This window comes from Dipodomys ordii, unplaced genomic scaffold (genome assembly GCF_000151885.1).
Source record: "Dipodomys ordii isolate 6190 unplaced genomic scaffold, Dord_2.0 Scaffold19, whole genome shotgun sequence".
NCBI classification, from domain to species: Eukaryota; Metazoa; Chordata; class Mammalia; order Rodentia; family Heteromyidae; genus Dipodomys; species Dipodomys ordii.
The window spans coordinates 11,282,024-11,305,721 of record NW_012267235.1 but is presented as its reverse complement, the minus strand read 5'-3'; the positions used below and the strand labels follow the sequence as shown (position 1 = coordinate 11,305,721).

Sequence of the window (23,698 nt, the reverse complement as noted above, 5' to 3'; positions counted from 1 at the left end):
CCCTGAGATCTGGTAGTCTCTCCGGGTCTCCGTCCCCGCCGGGGGCTCTCTGCGCTCCCACGCTCCGCCAGCATCCCCCCCTGGGAAGCCCGCCCGCTCGGCACCCCAGGCGCTGACGCCTCCCGGACCCACCCCTTCCCGGCGCTTTGATCCCGCACGCGCCGACGGGCGGCGGGGGGCGGCGAGGGGCGGAGGGGCGCGCCGCCACCTGCCGCGGCCACTTGGGAGCTGGACCCGCAGCCCGGATCTCCTCCACGCCGGGGCCCTCGCTTCCCGCTCTCTTCCGGCGCGCTTCGCACCCCTCGCTGCCTCCCGGCCTCCGGACTCCGGTTCGCTGAGGCTGGTCTTCTCTCCGGAGGGTCTGGATCTCGGTCCCTGGGTTCTGTCGCCAACCCTGGTCATCTAGGCCCAGGTCTGGATTGTGTCTGGATTGTGTGCTCTATCTTAGGCAACTTAAAACATTTTAAAAAATTGAATAAATAAATGAAAATTAATAAAAGATGGTAGCATCTGGAGATGTCTGTGTGCATGCAGTGGCTGCATTTGTTTATCCGCTCCCCCAGCTAGTGGTGTCTATGTGCGCATTATTGTTTAGGACTTGAGGTTACATTGGGTGTGGGTTTTCCTACACCATATATTCTAGTGAGACGAGGGCAGAAAAAAAAAAAATAACCAAGAAAGGAAGAACTCATATCGGAAATTTTCAGATGGTTACAACGGTGGCACTACTTTAGTCTTGACCTCTGTGAAGAGGTGATAAATAGCTCAGTGTAGGTCAGCCAGAAGTCCAGGCACAAGCAACTACAAAGGCCCTGAAGTAGGAAAGGGCTTTTGCTGCTGAAAACTAGTCAAAAAAGAGAAAAAAAGCAATGGATCTAGGATAGAAAAAAAATCAAAGTAATGGAAATTAAGATGAAGGGTCAAATATGGCCCATGACACCCTTTTTTTTTTTTTTTGGTCGGTCGTGGGATCTGAACTCTGAGCCTGGAGGGCCTCAGCTCTTCAGCTCAAGGCTGGCACTCTACCGCTTTATAAAGGCCCAGTATCACTTCCAGCTTCTTCTGCTTATGTGGTGCTGAGGAATCAAACCCAGGGCCTCATGCATGCAAGACAAGCACTCTACCACTGAGCCACCTTCCCAGCCCTGGCTACTCTCTTCACAGTGAGCCACACTGGGGCTTAGGAGAAGAAAACACATGTCCCAAGGTTAGGCATCAAGGCTGGCACAGGAAGGGACAAAGCCCCCCACAGCTGGTGCAGTGTCCACTTCCGCTCTCCAGGGGTAACAGCTCCCCACACTGGATTACAAGGCTTTGCTCCTCCTTCTTTAGTTCTGTAAAGAAAAGACTGCATTCTGGGACCCCCTCCCCTACCGTACCATCTCCTCCCCCTCCCCTGCCACCCACCCCCATACTAGGTGGAGAGTTCCTGGAATGTTGAGTCCTGGGAATTCAAGGGTTAAGAAGGAAGAGTACCAAGAAAAGAACCTAAGTGCTGACCTCCATGATCCAAGCGCTCCTAGTCTTGCCTTCCTCATTTGTCTTTGCTAAAAACTAACCCTTGACATTCCTTTCTGTGTGTGTGCCAGTCCTGGGGCATGAACTCAGGGACTACACACACCATCGCTGAACTTTTTTGCTCAAGGCTACTGCTCTATCAATTGAGCCACAGCTCCTCTTCTGGCTTTTTTTTTTTTTTAATGATAAATGGGGAATAAGAGTCTCATGAGGGCTGGGAAGATAGCTCAGTAGTAGAGCGTTTGCCTTGCATGCATGAGGTCCTGGGTTCAATTCCTCAGCACCACATAAGCAGAAAAAAGAAAGCCAGAAGTGGCGCTGTGGCTCAAGTGGTAGAGCACTAGCCTTGAGCTGAAGAGCTGAGGGCCAGCACCCAGGCCCAGAATTCAAGCCCCACGACTGGACCCAAAAATAAGAGTCTCATGAACTTTCCTGCCCAAGCTGTCTTCAAACCACAATCCTCAGGTCTCAGCCTCTTGTGTAGCTAATTTTACAGGCATGAGCTGCCAGTACTCAGCTTGTGGGAATATGCTTTAAGATTATTACTTAAATCACACACACACACACACACACACACACACACACACACACAATCTCACTAATTTGGTATTCATGGCTGATTTCAAATTCCAGAACTGTGTCTACAGTAATAAGTTGGCAGTTTGGCATGGAGGTTCATACGTGTAATCCTAGCACTCTGCCTGAAGCAGAAGAACTTAGAATTTGAAGCCAGCCTGTGATATATAATGAGACCCTGTCTCATTCCCAGCCTCACAGAACTTTCCTTTCCTAACTCTAAATAGATAGAAAGATAGGTAGATAGATAATATCTACATTAGTAAGAACGTGATATTCTTATTTTATCCAGTAATTAGAATCTAGACTCAATTGCAATTATTATGCTCAAATTGTCCTATATTTAGCCAATGGGAATTCCTTCAGCTGTAATCCCTTCCTGTCTTTTTTATTACTATATATATATATATATGCACATACATATATACATATATATACACACATATAAATATCTATGTATATAATAAATATATAGTAAATATAAATATATAAACACATACACACACAGTACTGAGGGAGTATTTTAATCTAGGTAAGATGGCTTGGGCCAGGGTGTAATATTTAAGATAGTGACAAGTTTCTGGCTTATTTTAAAAATGAACTGATGCCAGGCACCAGTGACTTACACCTATAATCCTAGCTACTCAGGAAGCTGAGGTCTGAGGATCATGATTCAAAGCCAGCCCAGGTAGTAAAGTCCATGAGATTTTTTTGGGGGGTGGGGCTGAGGATCATGGTTCAAAGCCAGGCAAAATTTTTAATTAAAAAAGTTTTTTTTTAAATGTCATGAGGCTTGAACTCTAGACCTAGGGTGCACTCTCTCTCCTCTCTCTCTCTCTCTCTCTCCCTCCCCTCAACTCTGTTTGCCAGTTCTGGGGCTTGAACTCAGGGAACTCAGGGTATTCCAGCTTTTTCTGTGTATGTGGTACTAAGGAATTGAAATAAGGCTTCATGCATGTGAGGCAAGCACTCTCACACTAAGCCACATTCCCAGCACTGAGTTCTGTCTCTGAGCTCTTTTGCTCAAGGCTAGTACTCTACCACTTTGAGACAGTGCTACTTCTGGCCTTTTTTTTGGTGTGTGGGGGGGAGGGTTCCGGTCGTGGGGCCTGAACTCTGGGCCTGAGTGCTGTCCTTCAGCTCTTCAGCTCAAGGCTAGCACTCTACCACTTGAGCCACAGTGCCACTTCCAGCTTTTTTTTTCTGCTTATGTGGTGCTGAGGAATCGAACCCAGGGCCTCAGGCATGCAAGGCAAGTGCCCTACCACTGAGCCAACTTCCCAACCCCACTTCTGGTCTTTTTTAAGTAATTAATTGGAGATAAAAGTCTCATGGAGGCTTTTATGCCCAGGCTGGCTTTGAACCACAAACCTTAGATTTCAGTCTCCTGAGTAGCTAGGATTACAGGTAGTATAGGTTTGGTGGCTCTGATGGGGACAGGAATGACTAGTTGGAGGGGATTCAAATCCAGAAACAATAAACATAACTTATGCTTGTTATACAGGGGGGCGGAGAAATGTGCAAGTATGTTACCCTGGTTTCTGATCTTTTCACTAATCGGCTATAACTCTGTTTTGTTTTTGTTTGCTTTTGTCAGTCATGGGACTAGAACTCTGGGCCTGTATGCTGTCCCTCAGCTCTTCAGCTTACTGCTAGGACTCTACCACTTGAGCCACAGTGCCACTGTCCAGATTTTTCTGTTTATGTAGTGCTGAGGAACCGAACCCAAGACCTCATGCATGCAAAGCAAGCACTCTACCACTGAGCCGCTTTCAAAGCCCCTAACTGGCTATAATTCAAATAACTAGTGCCTCATGCCACTAGCCTGTAATCCTAGCAACTTGGGAAGCTGAGATATGAGGATAGTGATTCAAAGCCAGCCAGGGCAAGAAAATCCATGAGACTCTTACCTCCAATGAACCACCAAAAAGCCAAAAGTAGAGGTATGCGTCAAGTGGTAGAGCACTAGTTTTAAGCAAAGAAGCTCAGGGACAGTCCTCAGATCTTGAGTTTGAGCCCCAGGACTGGTATATACACACACATAGAAGTTTTTCAGATCATTGTGCTAGAATCACCTGATAAAAGCTTTATTGTTGCATCCTAACATGGCAGAGAGCACTTCAAAAGCAAGTAAACTTGCTGGAATTTCTTCTTCCTCCCCGTCCCCCGCCCCTCCCCCTCCCCCTCCTCCCTGCCCCCCTCTTCCTCCTTCTCCTCTTGCTGGCATAATAGGAACTCCACTCTTATGCCTTTATCCAACTCACATTATGTCTTAACATATAAACTGAGGGATTGTTTCCAACACACGAACTAGCCATTATTAGCAGCAGATAGGTTTTGTTATCTTGTTTGTTCAAAATGAGAGAAATTACAATGTAGGCTAAGGGAGGTATATTTTCCTTCTTCCAGAAAAGAAGAAAAATTTGATGGTACAGAACAAAGAACAATGTCCTTGAGTAGGTAAAGGGAGTAGGAAACCTAGTGAGTGTAGAGGTTGGCTACAATTCAATGGAATTACTCATAATTCAATAATTCATAATTCAAGGGCTGAAAAGGTGGCTCAGTGGTAGAGCGCTTGTCTCGCATTCATGAGGCCCTGGGTTCGATTCTTCAGCACCACATAAGCAGAAAAAGCTGGACGTGGCGCTGTGGCTCAAGTGGTAGAGTGCTAGGCTTGAGCTGAAGAGCTGCGGGACAGCGCCCAGGCCCAGAGTTCAGGCCCTACGACCAACACCCCCCCCCCAAAAAAAAAAAAATTCAGTGGAAGCTTCAGTAAAACAGGGAAGAAAGCTGAAGACGACGGAGGGCAGTTTGGGTTTGAGATGAAAGATGCAGCTGCTCATTCAGAGCGAACATACGGTGTGTGCAATGAATGGCTTTTGCAGGTCGGAGCCTCGCGAGAGGGCGCTAGCGATCTGGTCTCGGGTGGTTGAGTGCCCGTGATCATCACCCCAACGAGAGCGTCTCCAACGCGAGAAAGGACTAGAAAACAATAGGCTTCCTCATGGATTATCATCACCAAAATCGCTAGCGCTGTGAGCAGGATTCGAACCTGCGCGGGGAGACCCCATTGGATTTCGAGTCCAACGCCTTAACCACTCGGCCATCACAGCCGCGTGCGACCTGGGCCCTGCGCAACTATTGCTGCCGATCAAGGGGCCGGCCTCCCGCCGCCACGCCCTCGCCGCTTCCGGCCGCCGTGCACGCCCGCTGGAGGCGGCGTCCGCGCCTGGCCCGCGCGGCAGGCCTCGGCTTCAGGGTGCTTCTACTTTTCCCAGAGCCACAAAACTAGCCCAGATCCGAACCCAGTCGACCCCTGGTACAGTCGGGGAGAAGTGACGGTGCTCCCGAATACATACTAAAAGGGCACAGGAGTGGATGGCGGCCCAAAGAAGAATCTTAGAGATGGTTGTTCAGACCTAAACGTAGAGTCTCAGCAATAATATACAGCGACCCCAGGCACCGCTGGGATTCGAACCCAGGATCTCCTGTTTACTAGACAGGCGCTTTAACCAGCTAAGCCACGGCGCCAGTGGAGGGCGAGTTCGATCTCAACTTAGATCAGGTGTTACTTGGTGCCGGTGACCAAAGACTGTAAGGCGCCCCCACTGATGTACACCTTATTCCCTTTCGGGTTTCAAGCCCCAGCGTTGACGCTCCACCCTTCCCTTCTCCAATCTCCGCGGAGGCCAGCTTGACCTTCAATGGGCCCGGGACTCCTGTGCCTCTGCCACCTGGACTGACTTCATCTGTGGTAATCATGAAGCTAAAAAAGCAGCTAAATACCCTTTGCTAAAACCAGGGCATCACGGGGGTTCAAAGAGCCTTTGCCACCCCGCCCATAACTGGAGCTTGCCAGAACCCTTCGCTGCCTCTCATCGATCCTTCCCAGGACAAACCGGGGGAGGAAACCTGGTGAAAACCGAGTTTAAGTGTAGATTTAGCTGGTTTAGAAAGGCTCTTGCTGGAAAGCCTGTGGACAGGAGAGGACGAGAGCTTTATCTGCAACAGCTCACTACTGCTTTCTTCAGGGCAACTCCCCCTCGTCACCCAAACCCAAAGCTTCATTCCACAAATCCTGTTGGTTTTTGTTTTGTTTTGTATTAAAAATAATAAGACACAATATCAAAAACACAAATGCCATTGGTAGAGGGTAGAGCTGAGAACGCCTGGGTCCCACCTGAGGGGCAGCACCAGGGACTCCATGGTCCACCAACTTCCTCCACCCTGGAGCAGCTAGGGGTTCAAACCCCTGGGTCCTACTTGGGCCCCAAGCTCCCCTCCTCACATCTGAAGAGGAGGCAGGAGAGAGAGCTGTCTTCCCCAATAAATAAGTGCGGCCCCAAATTTCAGACTGGGACTCAGGCTCAGCTGGGATTTGGAGAGACCACTTCAGCAGCTTGTTAGCAATCTCATCCAGAGAACGAAGGGACTCCTCACCAGGGCGTAGGTGGCAGTCTTCTAGGCTGGACTGAAAACTTCCACCTTTCTGTTCCCTAAGGGTCTCCAGAGGCAGCCCCTGGATCCTGGGCTGGTGATGGGGGTCCTGCCCCCGACAGTGGGAGAAGCTGGGGAGGTTTTCTATTGGTTGGTCCAGCAACATCTGAGTTCTAGGAATTGCAACATGGGAGAAGGAAGCCTCTCATGGACAGCTGGAAGTGGCCCTAAATGGAGTCTAGCTAGTGCCATTTTCCGCAGGTAAGGCTGGACTGGGTGAGCTCCCACCTTGCTCTTCCTCCTCCATGGCAGAGTCCTGAGAACTTGAGACCTTGGCCTCAACGTGGGCCTGAGTCTCCTCACTGACCTCACCCTCACCACCACCCTCATCATCACCACCACCACCACCACTACCACCACCACCACCCTCGCCTCCGCCCTCCTCCATAGGCTCCAGCCCCAGTCCATCCAGCTCAGAGAAGAGTGGTTCATCAGAGTGGCCAGGGTCTTGGGTGCTGCTACCACAGTCCACACAGGCCTGGGAGGGAAAAGCGAGATGGAATATATTAGGCAGGGTCCTCACTGGGAATCTGCCAGCCCACTTCCCGCACCCAACTCAACAGTGATCCCCAACAAATTGGCTCTTGCAAACGTACCTAGGGTCCAAGGCTTGAAAATCCCTAGTACCCTCTACCCAGATCCCCAACTATGTGACGGTCACAGTGTATGTTGGCATAGGATGTGCTGAAAACAAAAAATCTACAAACACTCAGGTGGGGACTAGGAATGTGACTCAGTGCTAGAGTGCTTGCCTAGCAAGCCTGACGCCCCAGGTTTGATTTCTTAGCACCACATAAACAGAAAAAACTGGAAGTGGTGCTGTGCCTCAAGTGGTAGAGTATTATGTTAGCCTTGAGCCAAAGAAGGTCAGAGACAATGCCCAGGCCCTGAGTTCAAGCCCCGAGACTGGCAAAAACAAAACAAAACTCAGGTGGCTTAATATTATATAATCCAGATGACTGCATCCTTCAGAATTAATAATCCAAGGATCCAGGCTTTGGTGGCTCACACCTGTAATCATAGCTACTCAGGAGGCTGAGATCTGAGGATTGGGATTCAAAGCCAGCCCAGGCAGTTTGAAAGTCCATGAGACTTATCTCCAATAAACCACTCAGGAAAATGGAAGTAGTGCTGTGGCTAAGAGGTAGAGCGCTACCTTGAGCTGAAGAGCTCAGGGACAGCACCTAGGCCCAGAGTTCAAGCCCTATGACCAAAAAAATACTAATCATCCAAGGTCATTGGGTCAGTTTCTTAGATCTTTTTTCCTTCCTTCCGCAAAGCTAGTAGCACTCTATCACTTTAACCATGGTTCTACTCCTGGCTTTTTGGCGATTAATTGGAGATAAAAGTCTCATTAACTTTCCTGCCCATGTCTTCAAACAGTGAGCCTCCTACTTAGTTAGGATTACAGGCATGACCCATTAGCACCTGGTTAGTTTTTAGCTGCTCCTTTTTTTTTTTTTTTGGGGGGGGGTCCGGTCGTGGGGCCTGAACTCTGGGCCTGGGTGCTGTCCCTCAGCTCTTCAGCAAGACTAGCACTCTACCACTTGAGCCACAGTGCCACTTCTGGCTTTTTTTCTTTTTTGCTTATGTGGTGCTGAGGAATCGAACCCAGGGCCTCAGGCATGCAAGGCAAGCGCTCTACTACTGAGCCACCTTCCCAGCCCCCATAGCTGCGCCTTTTGTGTATGTCCTGGTCCTGGGGCTTGATCTAAAGGCCCGAATGCTATCCCTGAGCTTTACTGCTCAAAGCTTAGCACTCTACCACTTGAGCCACCGCTTCACCTCTGGTTTTTTGGGTGTCTAATTGGAGGTAAACATCCCATTTCTTTCTGAGGCTGGCTTTGAACTTTGAGCCTCAGATCTCAGCCTTCTAAGTAGGATTACAGGTGTGAGCCACTAGCAGCCTGCATTTTAGTTTCTATCTCTTGAATTGGTTTGGTTTTTCTTTTCTGTTTGCTTGTTTTTGTTGGCTGTGGGGCTTGAACTGTCCCTGAGCTCTTCAGCTGAAGGCAAGTGCTCTACCACTTGAGCCACAGTGCTTCTTCCTCTACTTCCAGTTTTGTGGTGGTTTACTTATTGGAGATAAGAGTCTCACGGGCTTTCCTGCCCCAGCTGGCTTTGAACTGTGATCCTCAGACCTCAGCCTCCTGAGTGGCTGGGATTACAGGCCTAAGCCACCAGCACCCGGCTTATGTTTGTTTTTTAAACTATCTTTTTTTGTCTTTTCTTTTTGGTACGGCGATCGAACCCAGGACAATGCACTTTTGCCACTAAGCTCCATCCCAGCCCTTATCTTTGTTCAACTTCAGTTTTTTCTTTGTCTCAGACTTCTCTTACCATCACATCAAGAGCTCGAGGCAGCTGGCCTTTCCGAACCCAGGAATGCACAGCACCCAGCTCCCGCCGCTGGTCCTCTGAGAACCGAGGCTGCTGCTTCTGCATAGCCCGAAGTCGCTCCCGATCCTGCTTCAGCACAGAGGCCACGTCCCTGTGTGGGGAAGGTAGAAGCTGGGACCCAGAGCCACGATCCATGGGTAGGCATCCCTCTCTCAGAGCTCCTCTGCTTTCTGCTCCATTTCTGAACTCAGGAGGCAACCAAGACCAGGATATCTGGTCTCCTCCTAGGAAGAATTACTCATGGGGCTCCTAGGGACAGGGGATAGGAAAGGTACCCCTAGGTCAGAGCCAGCCCTAGGAGTTGGCCCAGCTAATTAACTGAGCAGTGAAGATAGGGGCCTCTGTGGCTGCTCACCTGGAGGGTACCTGGTAGGTCATCATGACACGCTGGTCAGCATTGGCCATGAGCAGCCAGATGGGATCCTGGAGCACATACTTAATGACCTGGTCTCCAGGCTCAGCCCTGGCCTGAGCAGCCCCAGCCTCAGCCTCTGAAGAGTCAATGCTGCCGAAGTACTTGCTTGTATGGCTGCTCTGACTGCTGCCTGTGAGATGGGAACAAGCCAATGGAACCAAGCCAGATAGCCAGCCTCAGGGTCACCAGGCCACACATCTAGGCCATAGGCCTTAACTGGCTATGCCAAGATAGATGGGGCCTGGCTTCCAATCTCCATTATACCCAGGGAAGGTCTGGAGGGTAGGCACTTACGCGTGAGGCTGGCGGAGGTGCTACCCCCTTCCTGGGAGCCAGAACCAGACCCAGAGCCCAAGCCAGAGCCCAGGGAGCCTGAGGCTGCAGATCCTGTGCCAGATCGGGAGTCCTCTTGCAGCAGCAGCTCTAGCAGGTCACTAGAGCCAGACAGCGCATCCTGATTGGAGAACTCAGTTGCCTCCACCTAAAGGAAGGAGAGGAGAGGGGAACAGAAAGGAGCTAAGGGCTCAGCCTTCCTTCAACTGCTTCTGCCAGGGTTTGGGGCAGGGGACACACCCAACCCAAGAGGTCTCAGGCTTCCCACTCCATAACAGGGAGCCAGGCTGAGAGGAGAGAGCTGAGGAGAGGGGGGTGAGTACGCCGGACCCTTTCCAAGTGGCAGATGCGCTCTCAGAAGTTACAGGGATGTCCTCGCCACCTGTCAGACAGACAGGACAGTCCCTTCACAGAGGAGGTAGTTGATTTCTGCCTCATTTAGAAATTCAGCTGGGGGTGGGGAAGAGGTCTCCCACCCATGACACCATCTCTAGGAGGCTACGACATCAGCCTGGGAGAAACCAGTGGAGGAACATCACCAGGCAGGGGGGCTAGCCGTGGGACACAGGGGGGTCAGTGCTCACCAGTCTGGCCTCTGGCTCAGCGGCCTCCTCACTGGGAGGGGGGGGCCCAGCACTGTTCCCAGGGCCCGCTGCAGCAGCAGCCCCCTCCATGCGTGGAGGCTCCTCAAGCTGCAGCAGGTTGAGCTGGAGTGGGGAGCTGCATCTTGAGTTGAACAGTGGGGAGTCTGGGCGGTGCACGGGACTGGGGGGGAGTGGAGGCAGAGATGGGGAAGGCGAGTGGGAAGCGGGAGTAGGAGGCCCCTCAGCAGGGACCTGGGGCACCCCATAGGGATAGCTAGGTGGGGTGGGAAATAGGTAGTTAGGGAGTACCAAGGCTACCACGGGGGTCACAAGTGGGGAAGGGAAAGCAGTCGGGGACACAGAGTTGGGGACAGAAAGAGGTTGAGAGCCTCCTCGAGGAGAGAACACTGGGAGAGGGTAGGGCTGGACCACCGCTGGGAAGGGAGTAGAGGCTGGTGGAGGGGGCCAGGAGCCAGAAGGGGGCACAGATGAGGGGTGGGAGACACAGCAGGGGGCTTCGGCCCGGGGAATCTGGTGGTGGCGTGAGCGCTTGGCTTTGGATCGGCAGTGGTGTCGGCGGCCAGGGGGCGCGGGGCCATGGTGGCAGCCTGTAGAGAGAGACCAGGGTTAGGAAGGGCCTCTGCCTGGCAGAGTTCATGCCTCTGCCACCCCCACTGCCCTAACACTCTTGACAGAGAACGGGCATCAAGGCCCAGACAGAGCTTCTCAGCTTGCCCAGAACAGAGGTGACATGGGAGGTTGGGGCACCTTCAGGGAAGAATCACAGGAGCCAGGGACATGGGGGTTTATTGAGAAAGGAGCCAGAAAATGGCAAGGTTACATTAGGGTCAAGCTGATGGTGTGCAAGAGGCGGGGTGTGCTGGGATGGAAAGTGGCAGGAAGAGTTCATGGGCGAACGGGCAGGTGGCTTTAGTCCATTTGCCAAACTCCCGCAGGCGCTGCCAGCCTGGGTTCTCCTTTTGCCAGTCGAGACCATGCTCCGCCTAGCTTCCAATGAAGTGAAGAGGTGGGCGAGAATGCCCACGCCTGAGTCCTGAGTCCTGCAGCCATCTGCACGGAGCCTCCCTCAGGCACCTTCCATCTGCCCTTGAAGCCTAACTCCATTCACCATTCGGGAGACAGGCTCCTAGATGGGTGTACTTTCTACCCCTGCCCCCAGGCTAGGCCTGAAATAGCTTACCTGGAACACAGCCCCTCCACCCTCTGTCTCAGAAGCAGCTCCCGCAGGCTTTTCTGAACATCTCCCTTAAGGCCCACCCCCCCAACAGTTGGCCTTAGACTAGGCAGAAGGCAGCTCAATGAAGCCCCAGATGGCTACCTCGTTCCCCAGGGGCTGAGGGGGCTACAGAAGAGCTGTCAAGCCCACGAAGCCTGCCGAGGTCTCGGAATCGGCTGAGAAAGGCTTGTTCCTCCTTCTGTGTGTGCAGGGACAGCACAGCCTTCGTCAGGCCCACTGGGCGGTAGGCATCCGGGGCTGGGTCAGGGGCTACAGTGGGGCTGGGGGCCGGGCTGGGGGCTGGTCCTGTGGCTAGGCTAGGCAAGTCTTCCATCATGACAATGTCTGAGAAAGGTAGAGAGGGAAAAGGTCATCAGAATATTTCAGGGATCAACATACCCACACCACACCCTCCCTTGTCTAATACCCTAGCTTAACCCTGGCCTCTGCCCCACCTCCAAACTTGGGCCTCTGGAAGGCCAGGCTACTTCCTCAGTTAGAGGAAGGGGGTTGACCCTGGACCCTCCTCAACATGCTAAGCTGTCCCAAGGGGACAGAGGATACATAATTCCCCTCTAGTGGCCATTACTCTGCGAGGAACCCTTGGGGATGACAAGTCCTCTTTTAAGGGAAGCCCACCCCTTACTCTTCCTTCACATGTTTTAGAAACCAATAACCAAAGGTTTTTTTTTAGGGGTCTTCTAAGATCCCTTGCCTCATACCCTCTGTGGTCAGCACCTCAAGCTTGAAACCCTCTATGCCACAGACTTTATGTTTCAAGTAAGAGTGAAAATATAGGAAGCAGAATGGGGAAGAAACCCCCCTGCAAAAGTTGGGAAGGTAAGCTAAAGCAGAAGCCAAGGAACAGTCAGCTAAAAGGGCAGGCCTTCTCTCCATTGGGGACAGGAGGAGGAGGGGAAAGGTAGGCAAGAAGAAGATATGGCTGAAGGACCAAGTGGGGCCCAGATACTGCCCACCTCACTCCATGCCCATACCCGACTCCGGGGGCTTCTTGTCTCCTACATGCACGATGGTGGAGCTGAAGCTACACTGACTGGTGACGGACACCACACTCTCCGCCTTATTGGCCAGAGTGAGCGGACTCAGGGTGCCTCCCACCACTGGCTCCTTCCGAGGAGTGGCCCCCTCCCCAGACAGCACTGCCGACGAAGGATCTGTGCGGAGAGATGGCACTGGTTACTGCCCTTACCCCACTGGGAATTTAGGAGAAGGGATCCCGGGGAGGAAGGGAAAGGATTGACTGTAGGGAAGAGCCTGGAGATCAGGAGGCAGGGGAGGAGGGCAGGGCAGAGCAAGGTGGGGACCCCAAGGCAGAAGTATAGAGAGACCCACGGCTGTTAGGACAGGGTGATGGGAACTGGGCATGCACTGCATCTTTACCTTTCTTGGCCCCCACAGGGACTGGACCTGTCCTCTGCTTGTCATCATCAGATGCAGAGGAGGCAGTGTAGGAGGAAGAGGAGGCACATTTACGCTTGGTCGTGCTGGGGATGTTGCAGCTTTCCAGGTACCTGGAGATGGATGGAACAGAAGGTATAAGGGCAGGGCTTGGAGCAGGGCAGAAGCAGGGCTAGGGGAGAAGATGTCAGGCAGGGCTTACCTGAGGATGCTGTCCAGGCAGTTGATCTGCTGGTAGGAACAGCTGGAGGCTTCTTTCCTCTCGGCCTCCTCAGGGGCTAAGGCAAGCGAGGCCTGGATGGGAGCAGGCGCTGCTTCCAGCTCTGGGTCAGGAGACTGGCATGGAAGGGCCTTGGCCTTGAATATGTTTGGAGCTGGGTCAGAGAGAGGAAAAGCTACATTGGTTGGGGGGTACAGGACAGGAGATTCTTTGGTCTAACTCTTTCAACCCCACACAGAGCACCGTCGACTCACCAGGGAGGCGAGGCCGGGGTGGAGGCCGGGCCCGGGACTCAATGAAGAGCTGCTGTCCCTGGTGTTTCACCAGATGGACATCCTTACAGATCTGCTGGAAAGTTACCTAGGAAACACAAAAGAGCAGTGAGTAAGTGCTGGGGTGCCTGGCCAGCGACAGGAGCCAGGGCATAGTAATAACAACAACAACAACAATAAAAAGTACCAGTAAAGAGCCCTGTGTGGGGGGGGGGGGGAGAGGAAAAGCCAAGGAGGAAAAGGAAAGGGAATAAGGCAAAGCTCTGGAAGGGGCCATACTGATTGCCAGGAGGTTAAAGGAGGAGCAGTGAGAGCGGTGGATTACTCACTGGAGCAGGAGGCCCAGGCCCCTCGGCATCACCCCCATTGCTATCACTGGAGGAGCCAGGGCTGTGGAGAGGGCCTGGGGATGTCATAGGGCCAACACCACAGAGCCCGGTGGGGCTGGAGCTGTGAACAGGCTGTGGCAGGGAAAGGCACAGGTTAAACACCTATATCCTGTTTCCCACTGCCTTCTCTGCCTCCCAAGCCTCTCTCTCCTCAACTCTTACCTGCAATAGCAGACGATGGATCTGCTCTGAGAGCTCCTGGATATCAGAGTCCAGGGACAGAGCTGGGTTGGGGGCCGGGGGAGTGAATACATCCTCATTCAGGGGTGCACTGAAGGGTGAGGAACAGTGAGTGAGTCCAATCCTGTCTTTAGTCCTGCCCCATCCCATAGTATCAACACTCATAATGCCAATTTAGGGGAAAACTACCTACTTACGTGCGAACTTTGTGGCGGCCCAATACAAAAGCCACCTTACGGCTCCAAGGATGCACAAAGCCAGCCCAACTGGTGTCCATGGTGACATATTCTCCATTACGGGCACAGAAGCGAATAGGGGAGTGGTCAAAGGGCTGCCCAGCCAGCTGCAGAACTGATGAAAGCAGGAAAAGGAGGTGAGGTGAGGGCTACCCATAGAAATCCAGGAGACCAAACCACCAAGAAACAGCTCATAAGAACATGGAGGAAGCCCCAAGGACAGCCAGGAGGTAGAGCAGGATGAGAGAGAAACTCACTCTTCTTGTGGATGGCCAGCATGAGGGGTCGGTCCTCAGGATGGAGGAACAGGAGCACTGGGGCCCCCAGGAGGTCCTGGGGCAGGTAGCCCAGCAGTGGGGCAGCCCTGCCACAGGAAGAGGTGTCAGAGTGGACTTGGTCTCATCCCTGGCCACCCCTTTCCTCCAGATCCTGACCTCACCTTTCATCCACATCCTGGAAGAGGCAGCTGGGTGTGTGCCTTGTGGTGAAGATCCTCTTATCAGGTGGGATCCGGGGAGCTGTAGCATAGAACATGGGCTGTTATGCTTCATCCAGAATGGTCCAGTGCCTTAGATCTCCTCCTTGCCTGATACCAAGGGTGCCTGGCAATCACCTCCCCAGCTCAGCTCTGATCCCTACAGCCCAAAAACACGACTTGGGTCTTTCATGCCAGTAGCAACACTGAAAATGACCAAGATCTTCTCCAGATCACTCCTGATTCTAGATTCTTACATGACCTGACTGACCTTTAAGATGGGCTTGAAACTCATCTGTAAAATACTTTTCTTGTTCCAAATTCCTAAGGGCCCAGATGGTTCCTCCCAGCAGACTTAAGAAGAAAATCCTCCCTCTCCCCACATTTCAGACCAGCTTTGGGTCCTACCCACCTTCATAACCCGAGTGGATGCGCTCTGCAATAAGCAGGCAGCATGGCTGCGCAGGGGCCCCGTCTGAGACCCGAATCTTGGTCACGTATGGAGTTAGGCGGAATGGCTGATACCGAGGCCCTGGATCCCGATCAGGACCACCTCTGGCAAGGGAGAGCAGAAACTTAGGAACTTTCAGTAGAATCCCACCTCAGCATCAAGGTCATTCACACAACCAAGATAAGAGGGACATGCCAGTTCCTGCTTTCTCTACCTACCTGATACGGCAAAAGACAGACTTCTCCTGGGTAAAGTCCTTGAGGCCCGAACCTAGTATAAATTAGGAAGACAGTGAGTATAACCTCTCACCCCTTCCCTAGGCTGAGCAGAACCCAGCAAGGAAAAGCTTGAGTCCTAGTCTCTCAAAGCAGGTGCTTCCTAGAGATGCTCATCCCTCCCCCACAAACAATTGGGCACCTCACCTGCAGAGGCCCCAGCACCCCAGGTGGGCAGACGAGATGGGGAAGTGGAGCCATAGAAGACACCCACATCCTGGGGAGCCAGGAGCTCCGAGAAGCGGGCACCTCGGAACACGTCCCGCTTGCAACGCAGCAGGACACCTGCCTGCTCTGAAATGTAGACGATTCGGCCAGTCAGGAAGGAGACAGCCACAGAGAAGGTATCCTAGCAGAAGAACAAGAGAAGATTCAGAGCTGGGGAGGGAGGGGGTCCAGATGAGGATGTACTGGAGTGGAGGGGCTAGGTTGCAGCATACCTGGTTGCGAAGTGTGTATTCAGATGTGATGTGTTCCAGCTCCTCCAACGTGTAGGTGGACATGTCCATGGCACAAGGCTCACTTTCTTCCAGGCTCCACTGCTGGTAGTACTCCTGGTTAGCTACAGAGTGAAGGCATGTGTGAAGAATTCAATAAGGAAGCTGACCTCCCCTCCCCCCCACACACAATGGCCAAGACCATGGCTACCTCCCCAAACCAGAAACATCACTGACCCTGCACCTGCTTGACACAGGCTAGTGCATACTGTAGAGTGGCCAGGGTCCCAGAGCGGCCCTTGCCCCGACGCTCAGGTGGCAGCCTAAGCTTGAGCTCCCGAAGTGCAGTCATGAGTTCCTTCTGGGTTCTTGCTCTGGCTGACTGTTCACTGCTACAGGGCCCACAGGAAAGCAAGGGGTAAAGGTATTAACTCCAGACTGCTACCCGCAGCAAGAGATCTCTCCTACAGTCTTCACCCCCACTCACCTGCAGCCACTGGTAGATGGGTTGTCCTGCTCAGAGCTGGCACTCAGGAGGCTATAGGCAATGGAACTACTAGGTGGGGATGGGCTCTGAGAGTTTGTGCTGGAGAAAAAGGCAACAACTCAAGATGAGAGGCAGGTGAGCGGCAGTATGGACTAGCTCAAACTTACCCAGTCTCACTCCCAAACCCTGAAGGGGACAGACAGACAGACACACCTCTTGCTGCTCTCAGTGGTCTCCAGCAGGGCCGAATCCTTGCCATTTCCAGAGGAGGAGCTATGTGAGCTCCGTTGAGATGCACCTCTGGACTCGTGCCCATTGGACTCATTGCCACTTGAGCCATTGCTGTTAGCATCGGTATCGTCAGCCAGGCTGGGGCCTGGGCAGGGCCGATGCTGTGGGGGTCCAGGGGACGGGACTCCTCCAGAACAAAAAGATTCTTCGGGCCTAGGGTTTCCTCCCCCATCAGCCCCTTCCAGGGGGCCACTCATAACTGAGCCATGGGGAGGAGGACAAGAGGAGAACACAGAGGGTGGAGAAGCCACCACGGATGCACAAGGGGGCCTTGAGGCTTGATGGAGGGAGTAAAATGGAGATCTGTCGCTGGGAGTTGAAAAGTGCGATCACAGCAAGTACCTGGAGTGAAGAGACCAGGAAAAAGGATTTGGAGAAAGTCCCACAGCACCTGCTGGCTTTATTCAGACCCTGCCCTGCCTGATTCTCACTCCTAGAACCCAGGTGTAAGGCTCGAAATCGGAAGCCAGGTAAGTTTTGTTTTCTGTCTCCGTAGGTGTGCCGCGGCGGGGAAGGGACCTCTCTCGGGCTGGTCCCTACATCCCCTGCCGGCATGCTGTAGGTAAATGGAACCTGGGTAGGAGGCTTGAACTACTGGCTGTGGGCAAAGCCTGGAGGTTTCCCATCCTCGGGTTCGGCATCAGACCTTGGGACTAGCCCTGGGACTCCGAGGCCGCGGCGCAGAGGGTGTGAGCCGATAACCTCCTATATTTAGGCTTCCGGGCTAAATTTATCCGGGGGCGGCACCACCCCCGCTGCACATGCGCACCGCTGTGCGCGGCCCACCACGCGCTTCCGCCGCCGCCGCTGCTGTGGTCGCCAGGGAAACCGACGTCAGCCGCTGAGCTCAGCGGTTGCTGGAGGGACCACTGGAGGGTGGGAGGGGCGACCCGGCTCCGATTCCACCGCGGAAGTGGGGGAACAACCCACTCCCACGCTGGCGGGCACGACCGGGGGTCGCCCACTCTTCACATTCGCCCAGGTCCCAGGCAGCTCTGTGAAGAGGAACAACCTATAGGGAATTCCAAGGGCTGCTCCTGGCCTCCCTGGGGTGAAACAACCGTGCCCCCCCCCCAACACACACACACTCAGGCTCTCCCCGGGACGCTGCCATTCAGGTCAAGACGACACAGCCTTTCTTTCTCTGGCCTGTCACCCGCCCAACCACGGGGAGCTGAAGCCGGCTTCAGCACCTGCCACACAGTCAAGGACCCAGAAACGCTCTCCTCACCCCCGACTTTGCTAGCCGCCTCCCACCCGATCCCCGACACCCGAAGACTTGGGCAGGGAACAACCACCAGCAGTTTTTTCCCCTACTACCCGTCCAACCACACCCCCATCCCCTAGCATTTTTCTGAGTGCCAGAAGAAAAGGCTGTGGCCAACAGTGGGAACTAGCGCCTGGAACGGGATGTTCCAGCCCGAAGCGGGCTGACATCACGGCCCGGCGCGGGGCCAGGGACTGGAGGGGGATGGTGTGGAACGCCGAGAGCCTTAAAGGGTCCTATCCTGGGGAAAACCCGAGAGCCTCCGAGTGACGAGCAAGGAGGTGGGAGTGAGACATGCCCGCTTAGGGTCTGTCGTACGACCAGGATGTCCAAAACTGGAGGTAGGGGCCATATGAGCGGATCGGGAGTGAGGACACCCGGTGCAGGATTGCAAGGACCCCCTAGGTCCCGGGAGGCAGGGAAGGGATAGACCGTGACAAAGAAGGCGGTAAAATTATTGTGCTATGTAAGCACCTGGGCTGAAAGTGGCCCATCAGGTTGAAAGTGGAGGTGGCCCCGCTCAGGGACAGAAACCAGGCCTCAGAGTAGCTGCGAAGGATGCCTACCTGGTGCTGTTCGAGCGCCCTCCAGCCGCCTGCCCGCTGCCGTTCCAGCCCGCAACCGAGTAGGAGCTCCGCGAGGCGGGGAGGCGGGTTGCATAATGCCAGGCACTGCCCCTCATTGGCCTCCTGCCCGCTGAGCCACAGGCCCCGCCCCCAATCGGCTGGGGATCTTGTCCCGGCGCCTGATTGGCTACAGGCCCCCACTGAGGTCAGGGCTGTGTCACACACACAGGCGCACGTGGACCTGGGTGCTGGCGCTGGACGGGAAGGGCTTCAGACACTGCCCAGCCAATGGGTGCAGGATGCCTTGCATAGTGCATAATAAAAAGGAAATGAAGGGAGGGGAGCTGCCCCTCTTCAGGCCACAATGGGTGTTTAAGAAATAGACGTCTAAGCGCCTGGGTTCAGAACTTCCAGAACTGACCAGCTTAGAGGAACTAGACACTTCAGGCTTGACCAGATAGGAAAAGGAACATAGATCCTGAGAGCTGAATCAAGCTGGATGAAATGGCTGCCCTCTGACAGAGACAGAAACCTGGCTTGGCGTTTCCTAGGTTCTTCCCAGCCTTGTCATCAAATGTAAGGAGCCCAATCCCTTCCTTTGGTACTTCAAATCCCGGTAGGAGAGTAATTCACAGTCCACGTGTGATTGAAAAGAAAAAGTGTTGGGAGGATAAAGACAATGGAAACGGCAGCCCGAGCTGCTGGAGATTGTCACGGGAAAACAACAGTAGGTGCTTCAATGGCCAATCAGAGAAAAGGGCTCTAAGCAGCCAACTTGGTGGCTAGTGTTTCTTCTCTATAGAAGATGTGGCCACCCACTATTGGGGGTGCGGGGGCTGGCAAAGATAGGGAATAGGAAGCCAGGCTACATAGGGAGGAAGTGGGGGCAGAGAAAAGAGGCCAGCTGTGGCCCTATACAGAAAATGGTATGAGAAGTGCTTCATAGGCTCATTATTTGGAACCCAACGAGCCCAGAAACCATCTCATCTGTCTCACCTACTTTACATTCACCAGACAGGATCGGACACATGGTCCGTGATTATAAGCAAATAGTTTTGTTTCTAACAATAATAGGTATGGAAAAGGAGCTTCAGGGGTGAATAGAAAGCTACATTTTAAGGAAGAAAAAGCAGAGCACTGACAGAAGATGAGGAGGAAGAGAAAGAAGAAGAGCTTGACTAGGGAGAATAAGGTGCCAATCTAGGTCCAGGAGAGCTGAAGTGACAAGTCCTTCCATCTAGGACTACATGAGTAGTTCTTTCGGGGGCTCACAGGAAACGTGGGTAGCAAGCCAAGAGGCCCTCAAACAGCTGCCGACTTAATCAGCTGTAAGTGCACGCCCCTCGCTGTCACGTGGCCTAAACCTTCTTCAACAATGGTGTTTCCCACGGGGTAGGGGGGGAGCTCCGAGAAAAGCTGGGACACAGGGACATTATAAAATAACCCAGAAAAACCAACTCCGGAAAACAAAGAAGTAGTCTAGATTCTCAGCCTCTCCTTGAAAATATTTCCCCCGCCCAGCTCCCATACTGTGGCCCAGTCCTCCTCGATTTTTAAAAATCCTCTTCTCTGGAAACAGTTTTTTCTCCCTCCCCACCTCTCCTCAGGGATTTCGATGTGATCTCCTCTGACCCAGGCACTCCTAGCTCGCCCATTTCCACCTCCATATCTGTCTTTTGCATAGACAAAAGGTTTCGGCGCTCCAGCAGCCCCCACCTGCTCCCAAGGCCCCAGTTATCCTGTCTCACGGTCCCCACAGTAACCAGGTTCTGCTGCCGTCAATGGAGGCGCGAGGGGGCGGGAGACAGCGGTGACGTCAAAGCGGAGGAAGGAGGCGGGGCGAGGCAGCCGGGGAATGTGGGGCAGGGAGGCTGGAGAGGCAGCGGTTTGGGAGCTGGCCAGCCCCAGAGGGCGGCGGCCAGCGCACTTGGGAACATCGTGTTCTCTTGGCTGGTGGCCCAGGACATGCACTCAGTTTAGGCGCCTCCCCCCACCCAACGACCGCCGTCCAGTCCCAAAGCCAGGGATTCCTGGAGAGAGGGTTAGAAGCAAGGGGTCTCACCTCTCCCACCTCAACGTCTGGTTCTGTTCGGTACTCAAAGCTGCCCACCCTTGGACTTGTCCCTACAGCTCCTGGCACTAGCTTTCCCTCCGCTAAACTGTACACAGCTGTTGGCCCAGTACAGATAAATTCTGCGAGGGAACACAAGCACCTTTGCTCCTACCCTGAGGCCTCCTTCAGTGCCTGAATCTCCGGTTGCTATAACAACAGAGGGAGGAAAGGAGGGAGGGAGGGAGCAGGGACAGGGAGGAGAATGGGTCTAGGATGAAGAAATCAAACTGGGACAGAGCAAGTAGCCCAGTCTGGAGCCCAGATCCTGAGAGAGAGATAGAGGGGGAGGAGTGGAGGAATTTGTGCTGCTGCCTGAAGACCAAAAGAATCAGGAAGAGGGAAACAGCCATCAAAACTTGCAAAAAAACCCTAAGAATGTGAAACTAATTCCCAAATACAACATCCACATAAATTACACTGTCACTGCTGTTTTGTCACCCTATTACTAATTTTTTAAAAAATGATCCAGGCATTGTGCTGAACACTTTACATATATTACACATAATTTTATTGAATTCCCAGAACAACCCTGTGAGCTGGATGTTATTACTCCCATTTTACAGCGGACAACTAGGGCTCAATGGTTACTTAAAATCACAATTGTCTGTCTTGTAACATATTCTCAGCCCCTTAACAAATGGAGTCCAGGGTTCAAATCTGAGTTATAATGATGGCTTGTTATTCTGGCTTCTCCCCCTCAGTAACCTTCCCTCAACTAGCTTCTAAGTTGTATTCCAGCACTGACAAACTTGGACCTTTCAAACATCCGTAACACAGAGTCCATCCAACTCTTCTCCTTTGGGTTTGCTCTCAAGACATAGTTTGTACTTCTTACACATTTATCTTTAGAACTCATTTTCTCCATGCTCCAAAACTCCTTGAAATCACCGTAGAAACTCTCAGCCCCAACCATTTTGTAGGAACCTAAATCCCTCACTCTTCCACTTTTAAGTGGCCTTGTTCCAGGCCGCTTTACCACAAGCCTGTTTGTTTATAGACACCGGAGCATCTTCTGTGCCTCCTCACCTCTACTGGCTCAAGAAGACTGCAAATCTGCACAAACCCCTATTCCCTCACAGAACTCAACAACTGCCACCTCATCTGTTTCTCAAAGAAGGTTCTGAAGCCCAAATCCTACCCTTTGCCTATGGGAGACACGCATAGCTGCTGTAAGACTAGCTCTGGGTCACATATGTCAGCACACTACCTTTCTCAAAGCACCATCGTAACCCTTCTTACCTGTCTACCTACCCTATTAAGGCCTCTCTCAGCCTCAGACTTAAGGCGCCTTCAGCCACACATTATAACATTCCCCCCACACACACACACACACACAAGCTCTCAAGGGTTCCACCCCTGTACCTCCCTAGGAGCAGGGGCTGCATTCGGTTCACTCAGCATTCTGAGCACTCCCGGCTTGGCAGTTGGGTCCAGACATCCTAGAGCCGTGCGGGAATCTGATGTCGTTAACTCCCACTCTAGGGCTCTGAATTCGCGGTCCTGATTTTCCACACCCCATAACTGAGACCCGGTTGAAGGCGATCACATATTTGCATAATCCCACCCCTCATACCATTAACACCTCTTCTGGCTAAGTACACACCCCAAACTCTTATCGACCACCCCTTACCTCCCTACCCCAGGCACTCACCGATCGGAGCGCACACAGGAGCCGAATTTCTTAACAACTGGGACGTACAGTAGCTACACCACAGGCTTCTCCAGCCCGCCCACCGCCAGGGATGCCACGCCCCCCAATGCTTATTGGTTTAGAGGAGCTATCCCATGCACCGCGCCGCGTGCAGCCGATCCGCCCCAGTAAAGCCTCTATTGGCAACACTTTCCGCCATCATCTTTTCATTGGCCAGTTCCACAACTGTTAGTGATAGATACACGTGAGGGAGGGGCCGCCCCAGCGCGTTGATTGGAAGTCTAAACGGAAGCCACTCCCCCACCCACTCTCTAAGTTACTATTGGCTGTGGAAACAACCCCGACCTGCCTAGGTCGGTGACGCACGTGCCGGTCCTGCCCTCTAAACTTTCTGATAGGCTGAGAGGTCCCGGAGATGTTCGGGACACGTGCAGGCGGCCTCACGCGGCAACTTGTTTACCCAGAAGCTGGGGATTTTCCTTGACGACACTTACCCAAGATTGCTGAGTCTGCGCAGGCGCATTGCGAGCGCGACTTGTGCGCAGGCGCAGATGTAAGAAGCGGTGGCGTAGGTGGGGACACTAACTAGAAAACCAGGCGTGACAAGTGTGCTCCTGTGGGCGCCCTGCGTTTACGACGATTCCCCAAAGCTGTGCGGCGAAGCACTGGGGTGAAATGGTCTTTAGAGCTCAGCGCCTGACCAAGATGAAGGCGGTAAACACTACAGTCTCCTCGTGATTGTCACTTGAGGGCCAGTCCAGGCGAAAGTTTCTTGCAAACCTCAAGAAGGCCTGATCTCTCACAAGTAAGACTGAGATCCCGAGAGATTACATAATATTAAATTAACATGATAGTCGATAATGGGGCTAAAACTTAAACCCAGGTCCCAGACACCAAAAGTATGTCCTAGGGCCTCTGGAAACCCAATATGTACAAGGGATTCAGGAGATAAAGCACATGTCCCCAGCAAACAGTAAGTCCTCTATAAAAGTGGAAATTACTGTAGACTATACCCAATTATAAGATCACCTGGCCGGGCATCGGTGGCTCATGCCTGTAATCCTAGCTACTCAGGAGGCTGAGATCTGAGGATTGATATTAAAAGCCAGCCCAGGCAGGAAAGTCTCTTATCTCCAATAAACCACTCTGAAAACCAGAAGTGGTGCTGTGGCTCAAGTGGTAGAGCACTCACCTTGAGCTGAAGCACTGAAGGACAGCGCCTAGGCCCCATGATCAACAAACAAAAAGTCACCTAGGCTCCTTAGATCCTCTGAATTAGACTCTCCAAAAAAAGAGGCCAATAGATCTATTTTAAAAAGTATCCCTGCCAAGGGGGGGAGGGGGGAGGCTGGGAAGGGATGTGAAGGGTAAACCAAAGGAGGAGGCTGCAATGCTTGGTAAGAAATGTA

The 23,698-nt window shown here is 52.9% G+C and overlaps 1 protein-coding gene and 2 non-coding genes across 6 annotated transcripts; all 3 read right to left on the bottom strand.

The window, feature by feature from the left end:
* Nucleotides 1-5,125: 5,125 nt before the first annotated feature.
* On the bottom strand, nucleotides 5,126-5,207 carry Trnas-cga. Its single transcript has one exon. It is a non-coding gene; the product is annotated as a tRNA-Ser (tRNA).
* A 344-nt stretch (nucleotides 5,208-5,551) lies between these two features.
* Trnat-agu lies at nucleotides 5,552-5,625 on the bottom strand. The gene has a single exon. It is a non-coding gene; the product is annotated as a tRNA-Thr (tRNA).
* A 550-nt stretch (nucleotides 5,626-6,175) lies between these two features.
* Per1 (period circadian clock 1) lies at nucleotides 6,176-22,366 on the bottom strand. Of its 4 annotated transcripts, none has more exons than XM_013013379.1 (23): nucleotides 22,290-22,366; nucleotides 16,615-17,034; nucleotides 16,402-16,500; nucleotides 16,152-16,306; nucleotides 15,918-16,039; nucleotides 15,625-15,826; nucleotides 15,421-15,472; nucleotides 15,164-15,306; nucleotides 14,716-14,794; nucleotides 14,534-14,640; nucleotides 14,238-14,391; nucleotides 14,023-14,131; nucleotides 13,801-13,932; nucleotides 13,454-13,559; nucleotides 13,182-13,353; nucleotides 12,962-13,092; nucleotides 12,556-12,735; nucleotides 11,663-11,905; nucleotides 10,324-10,931; nucleotides 9,701-9,887; nucleotides 9,347-9,536; nucleotides 8,932-9,082; nucleotides 6,176-7,069 (listed from the first exon to the last, which is right to left on the bottom strand). In XM_013013379.1, exons 2-23 carry the CDS (start codon nucleotides 16,887-16,889, stop codon nucleotides 6,770-6,772), a joined length of 3,897 nt encoding a protein of 1,298 aa, XP_012868833.1. In that variant the 5' UTR covers nucleotides 16,890-17,034; nucleotides 22,290-22,366; the 3' UTR covers nucleotides 6,176-6,769. The 4 variants fall into 4 exon arrangements, with proteins under 4 accessions (XP_012868833.1, XP_012868834.1, XP_012868832.1 ...); XM_013013380.1 differs by lacking the exon at nucleotides 22,290-22,366 and adding an exon at nucleotides 22,001-22,277; XM_013013378.1 differs by lacking the exon at nucleotides 22,290-22,366 and adding an exon at nucleotides 18,526-18,600.
* Nucleotides 22,367-23,698: the final 1,332 nt, after the last annotated feature.

Bases quoted from the DNA above. Each gene is read 5' to 3' on its own strand.
- Per1 (XM_013013379.1), bottom strand. From the start codon at position 16,889: ATGAGTGGCCCCCTGGAAGGGGCTGATGGGGGAGGAAACCCTAGGCCC. The intron at 16,040-16,151 runs GTCAGTGATGTT...TTCACTCTGTAG, and splicing joins CTGTGTCAAGCAGGTGCAGG to CTAACCAGGAGTACTACCAG. The intron at 14,795-15,163 runs GTGGGTAGGACC...TCTATGCTACAG, and splicing joins CATCCACTCGGGTTATGAAG to CTCCCCGGATCCCACCTGAT.